We start from the raw sequence: 15,000 nt of genomic DNA, 5'->3' as shown, positions 1-15,000 counted from the left end.
AAGTTTGTCCCTCTGGATGAAGACAACCATTATGTTTTCATGCACTGCTCAAGATTTTTGGCTTCTCAGAATGTGTTGTTTCAGAGGAGAGAAAAGAAAACTTCCAAAGTGTATATTTTATAGCTCTTTATCTATTTGCATTTGTAGATTTTGGTTAAAATATATTTTTAAAGGCTGTGATTTGTTTTCATTTCGGCAAAAAACTTTATTCCTATCTATATTCTGAAGGCATTTACTGAGGGGCTTATTCATATATCATTCACACTTATTTATTCCTTTAAACATGGTGAATTTTTTTTTTTTTTTTTGGTTGTTGACTTGATTTATCGAGTGATAAAAAAAAAAAGAAAAAAGAAAAATAAATCCAATATCCACTCAGTAAAAATCTTTAACTCTGATGTCAACGAAATCAAACAATATTTTTGAACTTGGCTTCATCTAATGTTTAGATTTTTGTTATGGAAATGTATGCAAATTAGTGCATATTTAATTAGATGTTGCATAATTTGTATAAACAACATTTGGTTGTGTGTTAATTACTTTGTTACTCTATTTACATGTGCTGTTTAACCAAAAAATATATTCTAAAAACAATTTTCTAAAGTTATTAAGTTATTATATAAACATTATTTCTGTATGTTCTCTGAATGTTTAAAGCATCATCATCACACAACGTTTTTTTTAATAGTTATATGAAGTTTTGGAAATGTTCCATTGTGTCATTTTGCAAACGTTACCAAGGTTACTTTTGAATGTTCTCTGAACATTCCAAAACAAGTAGTAACATTTAAAAAAACATCAGATGAGTGTCCAACTGAATCTTTAGGACCAACATTCTGAGAGTGTTATTAAATACCAGATAACTTTAAACGAACATTCTATTAGTCACTCATTCAGAACTTTGAGAGAACCTTGCCTGAACGATCCGAGAACCTGCATACATTTGAATGTTTTTGTGTTTGCATAACAAAAGTTGTTCTTCCTGACACTGCAGCAGGCGAAAGAAAGCACACACCTTTGATATCAATGCATGCATGCGCTCCTGTCCCCCGTGTGTTTGCAGTAATTGCGCTGCTGCATTAGCATGAGGCCTGCAGGGCCACACGAGACCCTCATGAGCTCAAACCGCTGCGTTTCATTAGAGCCGCGTGTCAGGCTGCTGTAAGGTGCCTAATGGGCGGCGAGCAGCTGCTCTCTTGGGCTTTACCTGCATTCTGAGTTTCCTTCAAGTGGCGCTTTATAACCCTCCTGACAAACACGCGCTCCTTTATAGATGTTTTGTCCTCTAGCTGGATTGGATTTCTTTTGAGAGCTTATTTCATGCAATAATAATGTCATGCGGCGCTGTCATCCTCCATATATCAGCATGAGAGAGGCTAGGTGGGAAGGTGAAGGACTTCTGTGCTGTTTATGGAGGATGGGAGCTTTCCATTCGAAGCTGATAAACAGAGTCATCGCTTCTGATTGCTCTTTTCTGGTCTGATCCAACTCCAGCTTTCTAAAGACGTCCTTCATTATAATTGCAAGCAGGTAAAGAAACTGAACGAAGCGTGTGTTTGAAAGAGACATTATATACAGTATCATTCAGTGAAATGGCAGACTAATAGACAACAACACTTTATATTTGAGTCTCGCATGAACTAAATAGTTTAGCAGGTCAAGCTAGTCATAGTGACTAACTAAATCTGATTGCAAAAAAATAATCTAACGGACAATCTCAGAGCTTGCAATCTTAAAGTTGTGAGCACACGTTCTTCCAGTAACGTTAATAGAACGTTCATGTAACGTTGTCTGGTCTTGAATAATGTTCTCTAAACGTTAACACACACAAAAAAACATTATATATGGATCGTTTGTGGAACATTTTTAGTTGGACGTTAATCTAATGATTTTTAAATGTTATGAAGCATTCAGAAATAATATTTTTAAAGTCAAACTTAATCTCAACGTTAGCAAAACGTTTGTGGAACATTTTTGTTAGCTGGAATATGCATATTCACAACTATTTTTATAATTTATTTATTATTTAATTCATGAAACACCACAGAAAATAATAAACAACTAACTAGCATATATGAATAAAACATTTACATGCCAGTACAGATTTGTAATAGCTACCACTAGACAGACAGACAGTAGTAATATTTATGAAAAATACTAGTCTATTATATTAACATTGCAGCACCTCCAATCATTATATTTGTCAGAATGACTAATACTTTTCCTCTTCAGAACACAAACTAAGTTTGATCCAGTTAATCTCTGATTTATGAAGCTCGGCACTGGCACATCTGGAACTCAAACATTAATAACTCCAAACTGTACAATCTCTCAGGTTTTTACAGTTGGATTTCTCTCTTATATTTGTTTGTATATTTACTTAGCGCAACATGATTTATATTACAGCAAATTTAGTAAGTGAAAAAACGACTCTTATTTTGAAATGGCACAGGCCAAGTTTATGCCTTAAGGAATCATCCCGGTTTAATTATTTTCTATTATTATTATATTTAATATCACCCAATTATCGTCTAAACGTGTTTGATGCCTGTGTATTCCCTTTGTCTAGTGAATCTACCTTATATGTAATGTAGTCTTGTATCGAGCCAGAGCTGGTAGGTGTGGGAGGGGACTCTTATTCTGAAGTGTATGTGGGCGCTAGAGTGATAGCGGAAGTGCGTGCCGCTAGTCGCTGCAGTTCAGGCGGATCCCGTCAGTGTCTGATCACAAACTTTCTGTCAAATCCGAAAAACACCCGAAACCCGGTGAGTTATCCGCGGAGCTGCTTCATACCCCCGTTAAACAGTCAAGGGAATGAGATAACACCCGCAGCGCAGGCGAGGACCAGTTTACGAGCGCAGGCCTATAATACAGTCTCATTCTGTGTGTGTGTGTGTGTGTGTGTGTGTGTGTGTGTGTGTGTGTGTGTGTGTGTGTGTGTGTGTGTGTGTGTGTGTGTGTGTGTGTGTGTGTGTGTTTCAGGTGACATGGGGGATAAGGAGTTGATGTGGGCCCTGAAGAATGGAGATCTGGATGAAGTGAAGGCTCTGCTGGTGAAGGTGAGGCACACACACACACACACCATATCATCACATACATTCACTTATATATTCAAAAAGGTCTTGACAGCTCGTGAAGTTTTATAGACCCTTACAATACTATCTATCATATTGTTTTTCCTCCTGAAGCATTATCCAATTGGAATAAAAAGGATTGGTGATGTCAGCTGAAAAGAGAAATTGTTTATGAAAACACAAATGTGATTTTAACACAAAAATACAGAGATGAGTCATGAGTTAGTTAAGAAACACAACATTGTCATGACAGTATTTTCAGAAACGTATACTGTGGCACTTTTTTTTTAATGGTAACAGCAACAGGTGGATTTTTTCTGTTTGAACCATGTTTGATCCAGTAGAACAACAGCACTAGGATGTTTGTTATTAAAGTCAACATGAAACATGGTTCATAATGAATTAGATATCAGTAACGTGTCTTCAACTACTGTCAACGACTAGCTGATTATTTCATCTTTTGTGTGTGTGTGCATTTGTTTTTGTAGTTCTTCTCTTTTAAAGACTTTTCAGGAGTCAGTTTTGCTCCTGGAGCATTATCCAATAGGAAAACAGGAACTGATGATGTCATCAGAAATAGAAAGTCGTTTCATGAGGCTGAGCATGAATTTACTTTTTAATGACAGATTATAAAGACAAATCAGTCAGTTGTTCAGTGTTTGTCTGATGATACAGTAATCATGCAGGTATTATCATAACAGTTTTGTTCTGTGTATGCGGTGGTTTGTTTACGGTTTAAAGAGGTTCAGGAAATGGCACACACACACTCTGGGCTGTAGGTCATCTGTTAAGTGTGTAAACTGTATACACTTCTCACTAGGGATGTAACGATTAACCACGAGCCAGTTGAAAATCAATTAAAATATGTGATGATTCAAATCGGTTGAGATGCTAAACAAATCACGATTTATTTAGGGCTAGGAGTTTATATGAACGCTTTAAGCTCCACCTGCCTCGGTGTTCGTAAGTGCTTTGTTTACAGCGGTAACCAAGGAAACGCTTTAAGCACCACCTGCCGTGGTGTTTTTAAGTGCTCTGTTTACAGTGGTAACCAAGGAAACGCTTTAAGCACCACCTGCCGTGGTGTTCGTAAGTGCTTTGTTTACAGCGGTAACCAAGGAAACGCTTTAAGCACCACCTGCCGTGGTGTTCGTAAGTGCTTTGTTTACAGCGGTAACCAAGGAAACGCTTTAAGCACCACCTGCCGTGGTGTTCGTAAGTGCTTTGTTTACAGCAGTAACCAAGGAAACGCTTTAAGCACCACCTGCCGTGGTGTTCGTAAGTGCTTTGTTTACAGCGGTAACCAAGGAAACGCTTTAAGCACCACCTGCCTCGGTGTTCGTAAGTGCTTTGTTTACAGCGGTAACCAAGGAAACGCTTTAAGCACCACCTGCCTCGGTGTTCGTAAGTGCTTTGTTTACAGCGGTAACCAAGGAAACGCTTTAAGCACCACCTGCCGTGGTGTTCGTAAGTGCTTTGTTTACAGCGGTAACCAAGGAAACGCTTTAAGCACCACCTGCCTCGGTGTTCGTAAGTGCTTTGTTTACAGCGGTAACCAAGGAAACGCTTTAAGCACCACCTGCCTCGGTGTTCGTAAGTGCTTTGTTTACAGCGGTAACCAAGGAAACGCTTTAAGCACCACCTGCCTCGGTGTTCGTAAGTGCTTTGTTTACAGCGGTAACCAAGGAAACGCTTTAAGCACCACCTGCCGTGGTGTTCGTAAGTGCTTTGTTTACAGCGGTAACCAAGGAAACGCTTTAAGCACCACCTGCCGTGGTGTTCGTAAGTGCTTTGTTTACAGCGGTAACCAAGGAAACGCTTTAAGCACCACCTGCCGTGGTGTTCGTAAGTGCTTTGTTTACAGCGGTAACCAAGGAAACGCTTTAAGCACCACCTGCCTCGGTGTTCGTAAGTGCTTTGTTTACAGCGGTAACCAAGGAAACGCTTTAAGCACCACCTGCCTCGGTGTTCGTAAGTGCTTTGTTTACAGCGGTAACCAAGGAAACGCTTTAAGCACCACCTGCCGTGGTGTTCACAAGTGCTTTGTTTACTGCGGTAACCAAGGAAACGCTTTAAGCACCACCTGCCGTGGTGTTCGTAAGTGCTTTGTTTACAGCGGTAACCAAGGAAACGCTTTAAGCACCACCTGCCTCGGTGTTCGTAAGTGCTTTGTTTACAGCGGTAACCAAGGAAACACTTAAAGCTCCACCTGCTGTCAGAGAGTGAATCTGCGTCTCATTCAGATTTTAAGTATAGTTCTACAAAACTCAAATCCAACCATTCTGTTTTTGCTTCAGATTTGGAAATGATACAGTCTCTAATTCAGATTAAAAACGGCTCATGGTGCATCTATGCTGCATCTCGGTTTTGGATCATGATTGAAATGCAGTGGTTGCCTCTCATTTTAAATGGAAATGGCACACAGTGCCTCGTTTTGTTTATATGAAGAGTTTTATTAGTGTTATTTATTTGATTTGGGGCTTTTTTTTTATTCAGTTTACTTTTGTTATTTAGATTATATTTAAATTTGGTTATTTAGTAGAAGCTTTTATCCAAAGCGACTTACAAATGAGGACAATAGAAGCAATCAAAACCAACAAAAGAGCAATAATATGCAAGTGCTGTATTATTATAGTGGTTTTAAACAAAGAATGTGCAGCATTTTGTCCAAGTGATGATAAAAGGACACATTTGATCACAATTTATAATTTGTCTTAAATCTAATTTTGTAAAAAAAAAAATTGAGTCGTGTTTTTAGTGAATCGTTACATCTCCACTTCTCTCTCTCTCTCATTCATTCACTCACACACACACACACACACACACACATTATATCAGAGGAGCAGGAGGAACTCCAGGACACAAGCTGTGTGTGTGTGAGTCGTGTGGTTCAGCGCCTCAGCCTCAGAACATCTCACCTTCATCACTTTAGCCGTCAGATGAGATCAGATGAGCTCAGGAGTCACTCGTGACGCTCAGTGTTTTGTCTTCTGTGTGTGTGTGGTTGTGATATGTTTAGCTCAGTGGTCTACCTCACTTCACACTCACAGCAGGTTCACATGATGGTTTTCTGTGTGAATGTGCTGCTCATCATCTTCTTAAGGAATAAAAGCCTTGAGGTTCGCGCTATAGACTCACAGCTACATCCCACACACAGTGGAGTGATTATTACATAATGTAAATGGTACAAATAATGTAGAAAAAATTCAAAAAAGAGCAAAAGCAGTGCTTCTATAAGAAATATATTTATTTTAAAGAAATAAACATCCTCTGAACAATTGAGGAAGGTCTTATAGATGACTTCAGATGACATCATATGCTTGTTTTGTGATTTCTATGTATTAAATCATCTATTTATGTCTATTTTGGCAGTGAACGATTATAATATATATATATATATATATAAAATTATAATATTTATACTCTTTAAGAATTTCTGTAATATCATACATATTATTATTATTATTATTATAGTTAATTATATTTACCATAAAATTAAATTACTCATATTTAATATAAATTTTATTATAATGTATTTAATATTATTTTATTACTATTTATAGTTAAAACTTATAGTAAACTATTTATATAATTATATTTAATAATATAATATTATTTAATATCCTGTTTTATTATAATGACTGAAGTATCCTTAACCATAAACTTTTTTTTTTTAAGTTTATGCAATTATATTGAACATTAATGGATTCACTATTCAATATAATTATATTGAATAATAAATATTATTATTAAATATATATGCTAAAGACATATTTTGACCCCATTGGGCATAGGCAACAAATCTTTCAATTTTTTTATTTTCTTTCAATTTTTTTTTATTTAATAATGAACCCTAACCCAATTAGATGATATAATTTCTGTAAAAATATATATTTAATGATGAACGCTAACTTAAGATAGTGTAATCCAAATATATTATTGTTATAAAAACAAATAAATAATTTAAAAATAATAAATTATTTCTATAATTATATTAAATAATGATAATGAATATTCTAGCCATTATTTCTAATGCCTACAGTTTCCTTAATGGTGTTAAACATGCAGTGTGTTGTGTGTGTTGTTGTGCAGGCGGAGGATGTGAACAGGACTCTGGAGGGAGGACGCAAGCCGCTTCATTACGCTGCAGACTGCGGTCAGACCGAGATGCTGGAGTTTCTGCTGTCTAAAGGAGCCGATGTGAACGTAACTGTCCTGCTGCTGTGTGTGTGTGTGTGTGTGTGTGTGTGTGTGTACCATGTGGAGTCAGAGCAGATATAAGTCCTGCACGCCTGATAGCATCAAGACTTCAGCAGAATTCGAGGAGAAAACATAATATAAATATAAACACACACATACAAAGTAGAAAAAATATATATATAATTTTTTTATATATAAAAGCTAAATAGATTTACAGTAGAGTAGAAAAAGCTAGAGTTAGGGTCAAAAAAAGATAAGAAAAAGTTTTTTTTTAGCAAATATAAAAGAAATGTAATTATCAAATAAGATAACTAAAGCTTTAGTAATTTAGTTTTTGTATAGTATCAGATAGTATCACAAATAGTATCTATTTGTGCCTTTTTTGGGATAATCTAGTCAAATTAAATACTACAAAAACAAAATAATCATTAATATATTATTATATGCATATTATAAATTAATTATTAAAATGACAGTATGTATGTTTAATGGTTATATTTAATACTATTTATTTAAATTATAATGCACTAATTTAAAATAATAAAGACCAAGTTTGTTCATTAATATTTATTTTTATTTTAAGTTGTAGATATTTGATCAAGTTAAGCTAAATTAAAATGATTTATTTATATAAATAGATTCATGCTCATGAGATAAGTGACTTCTGAATACGCATGATATCCCAGCATGCATCTCTCTCTCCGTCTAATGCATAGATGCTGTGTGAAACGATAAATCTGCTGTGTTCTTCTCGACAGGCTCCAGATAAACACGGCATCACTCCGCTGCTGTCTGCTACCTACGAGGGTCATGTGACCTGCGTCAAGATTCTTCTAGAAAAGGTAGTGATGCAGTGTTTGTGTGTGTGTGTGTGTGTGTGTGAGAGAGAGAGAGAGAGAGATAGAGGTGGGCGGCTCAGCACAGTCTTATATCACAGTATGATATAATAGATGACAGTAATGATAAATATCACAATTGTCCCGTGGAAATTCAACAATAATGGTTTGTTGATGAAATAAATAAAAAAAAATGCACAAACAGTCTGTGCCTATTGTGGAATAATCGAGTGATTCACATTATGAAACACTAAAAACAAAACAAAAAAACTCTTAAATGATATCATTAAAATAATTCAGTATTATATAAATACATTTACAATATTTTTGTTTTGTTTGGTTAATTATTGAAATATTAGATATTTATAACAAACAATTAATATATTAAGCAATCATTTTTGTATTAACACAATGTACCACTTTGTCCGGCTGGATATTAAACAAAAAATATTTTAAGATTGAATAGCAATATATTTGTGTGCATTTCGGAATAATCCAAATTTGATACTATGAGATAAATTATTGGTATTTTTGCTTAATATGTAGATACAAATTAACATAAAATAAATATAAATAAAAAATGTTAATTAAATGTTAACAAACATAATATTATGTTTTATTTGTTTAGGAATTGTAACCTAATAAACAAAAAATAGTCAAGACTCTTATATATATATATTTATATAGCGCTTTTCACAATGCAAAGCGTTGCAAAGCAGCTTTACAGAGAAAGTAAGTTTCTAAAATATATTTAGCAGTAGTTTATCACTAGTTACTGACTATATATATGTATATATATATATATAATATAAAATTCTAATTAAATGTATCATATTAAAAAAAATTGAATATATTTAACTTTTTATTAATTGGAAATAATTTTGGGTTATTTAAATAATTTAATAATTGTAAATAGAAAATAGCCAGTATAAACACGCCTATCACATGCATCAGTTGAAATCTATATTAAAGTGACTTTTTTTGGATCAGTTCACCCAAAAATGAAAATCTTAGGTGCATGTGACTTTCTTCTTTCAGACAAATCCAGTCGGAGTTATAGTAAAAAAATGTCTGTGATCTTTTAAGCTGTTTGATGGGACTTTTTTTTTTATGGATGGCTGTTTTTTATTTAACTTCTTTTGGACTGATGCATGCAACACCCGCCGAGTGCCATGAAACAGCTTTTATATATAACTCATATACACCTAGGATGCCTCGAGGTTGAATAAAACACAGCCTAATTTTTATTTTGGGTGAACTAACCCTTTAATGTTCCTCGAGATATGTGAACAGCTTATCTGGACTTCCTCTGGTGCCTCGTGTTGCCTCGTTTAGGAAGCGTCCTGCTCTGAATGATGCAGGTGTAAACGCAAGCGCTCCGAATCTCTGCTGGCTGTGCGTTTCTGCGCTCGTGTTGTGTTGTGTATATTGTGTCAGCGTTCAGAGAAAGAGCTTTTTGTTTGAGGTTTAAAAGCTGAAAGCGTCCGCAGGGTCAGACAGGGTTTATAACGCAGTACAGCGCTGCACATTCTTCACTCAGACCCTCTCTGATGTGCTCAGGACGTCCCGCAGGAGCTGATCAGGAATATTTCAGCTTATTCTCCACCCAAATCCCCATCGGATCACTTTCTGGTGTCGTCCTGCATGCACACAGGAACATGCTGAAGGGTTAAATCCAGTCTTTAAGAAATATATATATATATATATATATATATATATACTTATTATTATTATTTTTTCCAGATGTTATTTTATCCCCACATTTTAAGCTTTCTGGTCTTTCTGGATGTTTTAATGGTGTCCGTAATCAAAACTTAATTAATTGCAGTCATGAAACATTATGCAAATGCAATTTAACAGCAATTTACTAAAAGTTCACAATAACAAAAAAATACTTTTTTTAGGGTCCTATGACAGATTTTTTTGCTTGTTTCAAAATTCTATTTAAATTTCCATATTTTTTATTTATATCCGAATTTTGTGTTTTCTGTTTTAATTATTTCTAGATTTAATGGTTTGATTTATTTTTCTGGTTTTAATTGTTTAATTGTTTTTTTTTTCAGTAACAGTGCCTTATTATTAACTAATTTTATTAGCTTTAATTTAGATTTTAATTTAGCTTTCCCCTTTAAAATAGTTGTATTATTGTTATATTATTTATTTTAATAATCAGAAAATCTTATTGTCAAAAGTCTTATATTTAATTTCAACAAAGTAGGATGTTTCATATAATTTTTAATTAGTTTTTCCTGTTTTAATTACCAGAAATGTGTTTGACTGTGGACATAGAAATGCATCTTTTCTATGTTGGTGGTGTTGAATTGTTGTCTCACAGGATTGTGGGTGTTCAGTTCTCACCCGAAATCAATCTGTGAATCTGAAAAACATCACACATGAACACTTTACCTCAAGAACCTCGCTCTCGTGGTTTTATTTGTACCAGAGTGTTATTAACTAAAACCAAATGTTATTATAAACTAAATGCAATTTAATTTAAATTTAATTCATATAAATAAATAAAAAAAACTAATTTAATTTCAGCTCTATGCAGAGGCATTGTAATCAAATAAGTCAAATCAAATTAACTGAAACCAATCAATTAAAATGAATTTAAAAAATAACATTTTAAATTAATTTAGTGTTTATTTTACATTTTAAGAATGATTTTCAGCGTGAAAGTAGCCACTGAAGCAGGAATGGCATAAAATGGCAAAAAAGGAGTGATAAAAAGCACTTCCTCTTTTTTTTTAGTTGTCAGATGCTCTGAACAGGAAGTAAAACTTCCATAACTACCACCAGCTGAATCATGTCATTCATTTTATTCTTATATTAGCTTATATTTGACACATTTCTAGCATTTTATTTCCCCACTGAAGAACATTTAAAACATTAGCCAAGTCATCATTTAATAGTTAATTTGGTGTTCTATGAAGATTCTTAAAATGTAACAGTCTTTTTTTTACAGCTGTACCTTTAAGATCTCTGTGATGTGATTGGCTGACCTCTTCGCATACGAAATGAGCAGCAACCAACCCAGCCCCAGAGATGTTGATATGCAAATTAAAGTACTTCAATATGTCAAATGAAGATAAACTAAAGCTTAGAAATAAAAGTAATAAAAAAAAAAGTTTTATTCGTTTAATAGCCTGTTAATAATTGCATTTTTGAATTTTTGGGGTGTAATCAGTCATAAATAAATATATTTTACATTTCTAGTTTAAAAAATAACTTTAACAATAATAAATGAAAAAAATATATATTGTTTTAAATAGGGATGTCAACGATTAATCGATGATCGATTAATTGTCGATAAGAGATGCAATCGATTAAGGCTATCGATGGTCGGTTAACCGATTCAATGTTGGGCTGCGTGCGGCTCATGCGCACTCAACACGTGCGAGCGGCTGTGAATGACGGTGACGATATATAAAAGCATCATCATTCATTCACAATGTACAAATTAAGCTTTTAATGTGATTTAAACTTTAAAGTAGGCCTACATTAAAAAAGAAACAACATAAAAGTTCTTCAACATTAAATGCAATAGAAATGTAGTTACTAATCATTTCATCAGATAACTGTTTTATATCGTGCGCTTTGCAGGGCTGCGGGACACAGTGACAGGACTATTCATTCCTACAACTTGTTAATTCATTCCTACGAATTATTAATGTGGCAATTGTCCATGTTTCATTAATTTTGTTCCCTAAATAACCCATGATTTAAGTGAAATAAGGGAACAAATTAATAAATCGAACGAATTCTTAATTCATGAAATCTTTAATTTCCCTTCCCATGTTTACCACAGTAAGAGATGCGAAAGCTATGCGAAATATATCCGACTTAAATAATTAAGATTAACGGATTTAAAACAGAAGTGTGGGCGCTCCATAAGTTCACAAAAAAAAAAAAAAAAAAAAAAAGGATGACAACGCATTCTGTTTGTTTGCTTTATTTTACAAGAGCACAAATCTTCTGTTTTTATTGTGAGTGTGCACAAATGAAAGTAAACACTTCTGCGGAAAATATATATTTTTTTTAATGTCTCAGCTGTTTCGATCGCGCCGGAGCCTGCTGCACACGTATATTCTAGCGATTCAAAGTTACATCGCAGTCTGTTCATTATCAAAATAAAATGTCAACTAAACATTAAAAGGTTACACTGGTCAGTTTAAATAGACCGTAGTATGCCAAGGACGTTTTTGCTCATATGAAGAGGATCATCTTTTCCGTCTATATGCGAATGCGTGTTAAGTACAAGCCTAGTTTACATTATAAATAATAGTTTAACATTCAAATACATTGCGAATATGGAAACATTTCGATTTGTGCCGAATGAGACATGAGCAATAACCTCCAAATAAATCTAGCCAAAGCCGCGCTCGCTCATCCTCGTCTGCACGCATGCACTGTCACGATCTAATGCGCTGTATGCCGGATTTTTAAAAATCTGACATTTTCTAGGACAGAATCCAGCAGGATCAAATTAATGTGAGCAACTGTGTTTTGATGCAGCAGCGCACGATGTAGTTCACTTAATGTGCAGCGCAGTCACACGCGCTCCACATTTCGGATAATTTTATTTTAAATACAATAATGTCAGTTGAAAACATTGCAATTGTGCTTTAAAATACAACAACGAGCACCACAAAACCATTTAAAGATGCACGTTCAGCGTTCTCCGTGCGGGATTGGAAACTGTCAAAAGTAAAATGACCTCAAAAGTATGGCGCGCTCTCTTCATTTTATCAAATGATCATAATCGCATCTATTCATTTTATAATCCTGCTACTAGCATTTTATTCAGACTAAAACCTCTTTAATTCAAGTGAGAAAGCGTTTTGTGTGTGTGGCTTTTGCACATCCTGTCATACCACTGACTGCGTGCCTGCAATAGAGGCATTTTGCAGTAGGCTATTATGGTTAACGATTAATCGATTAATTGATCGTTAATTTAAACGACGATCGATCATGGAAATAATCGAAATTTGACATCCCTAGTTTTAAACTATTTGTTATCAGTTATAAAAATGTTTTATTCTGTTGATACCCTTGAAAATATAACTTTTTTAGATAAAATTAGCTTTACATATCTCATTTGCTATTTTAAATATTATTTTAAACAACTCAATTTAATAGATAATTTAGTTTTTCACCATCGTCCCTAAAATAAAGCCACTGTATCTTTAAGATCTCGACCTGTTAAAGAGCTTTGTGATTGGCTCGTTAAACGCTCCACAGCTGCTGAATGGCCAATAGGTGCTGATATGCAAATGATATGCTAATGAAGTCATGGTTGTGTAGTCAGCTGTTTTAAAATGTGTGCTGAGTGGATGATTTGTAAGGAGGATTAATGATCCTCACAGTCTACATTCGACAGACTTTTATTAATGCTGATATGGTTTTGTGTCGTGAGTTTCTACCCAGCATGCATCAGTGCTGAGAACAGACAGCGAGCTGAACAGATGTTTTTTTATGAGGCGAGAGATGTGAAACTAAAGAATGAAGAGGTGTGTGTTCGGTGGCCGCTGGCCTTTTTTTTTTACAGAAATCCACGGCTCTTCAGATGTTTGATGACCTTGGGTTTGGGCTCTGAATCCTCCAGCTCTGACCGGTGTGTGTGTGTGTGTGTGTGTGTGTGTGTGTGTGTGTGTGTGTGTGTGTGTGTGTGTGTGTGAAAAGTAATAATTCAGTGAGGGTCAATACACCGCATCGATCCGCTCGGAGGATAATATTTCTGTAAAGGCCAGCGAGACGCTCGATTAGACTCCTGCTCGGCTCCTGTAGATTTTGCATGAGATTGGCTGTAATCAGCTCTTATTGGTCAGGTGGAAGGCTAATCTGCTGTAAATTGTTCTTTATTTCTTGAATGATGTCTTGTGAAATCCAGCAGAACTTTGGCTCACGTGAAGTCTGGTTATTTTGGATAAAAGTGCAGAATTAGGGGCCATTCACACAGAAACAGGTTTCACTGAGCTGCATGTTTGTGGAAGAGAGCAGAAGCACAAGAATGTAAATATTTTAGTGCTCGCTTGACTGAAAAATGTATATTTTTGGTCGACCTAATTATTTTTGTTATTAGATTATTGTCAGGAGAAACTCCTTGAAAAATGGACACAGAGAACTTTTACAGTTTATCACAAGCAATGCTAAGAAATGCAGCTTTTCTTGTTAATCATGCTAACAAAATTCAAGTCACTTTGTTAATCATGTTAAAAACATGCTAAAACATGCTACAGACATGCTAACCATGCTAACAATATGCTAGTTTCTTGATAATAATGCTAACAACATGCTAGTAACTTTGCTAATCATGCTAACAACATGCTAATAACATACTAGTCACTTGCTAATCATGCTAATGACATTCTAGTCACTTGCTAGTCATGCTAGAGACATGCTAGTCATGCTAGAAACAGGCTAGAAACATGCTAATCATGCTAGAAACATGCGGGTCGCATGATAATCATGCTAGAAACATGCTAGTGACATACTAGCAACATGCTAATCATGCTAGAAACATGCTAGCGACATGCTAGTCACTTGCTAATCATGTTAGAAACATGCCAAAAACATGCTTGCAACATGCTAATCATGCTAGAGACATGCTAGCCACATGCTAATCATGCTTTTTGTTATTAGATTATTGTCAGGAGAAACTCCTTGAAAAATGGACACAGAATTGTACAGTTTATCACAAGCAATGCAAAGAAATGCAGCTTTTCTTCCTGTAAACTGCTTGCTGTATCCTCACAAACACAACTTTTCTTCCACGTGGACAGATGAAAAACTTCATGAAAGGTTGTATTTATACTAAATATTAGTATTGCAATTATACAATAGTACGACTGTTTTAAAATAGTAAAATTTTAGTTTATTAGTACTTATGG

The 15,000-nt window shown here is 34.7% G+C and overlaps 1 protein-coding gene across 1 annotated transcript in view; it reads left to right on the top strand.

Moving 5' to 3' along the window:
• The first annotated feature begins 2,633 nt into the window (after positions 1 to 2,633).
• The window catches only part of LOC113064965 (myotrophin-like), a 13,015-nt gene continuing 648 nt past the window's right edge, over positions 2,634 to 15,000 (top strand). Inside the window, exons 1-4 of the mRNA XM_026235995.1 lie at positions 2,634 to 2,765; positions 2,983 to 3,059; positions 7,167 to 7,280; positions 8,033 to 8,116. Of these exons, the coding sequence (XP_026091780.1) occupies positions 2,988 to 3,059; positions 7,167 to 7,280; positions 8,033 to 8,116 (270 nt within the window). The 5' untranslated portion in view covers positions 2,634 to 2,765; positions 2,983 to 2,987. The remainder of the gene's footprint in view (positions 2,766 to 2,982; positions 3,060 to 7,166; positions 7,281 to 8,032; positions 8,117 to 15,000) is intronic.

The sequence above is a fragment of the Carassius auratus genome, chromosome 4 (genome assembly GCF_003368295.1).
Source record: "Carassius auratus strain Wakin chromosome 4, ASM336829v1, whole genome shotgun sequence".
NCBI classification, from domain to species: Eukaryota; Metazoa; Chordata; class Actinopteri; order Cypriniformes; family Cyprinidae; genus Carassius; species Carassius auratus.
Note: the sequence above shows the minus strand (reverse complement) of the source record. Positions and strands in the feature narration are given on the sequence as shown.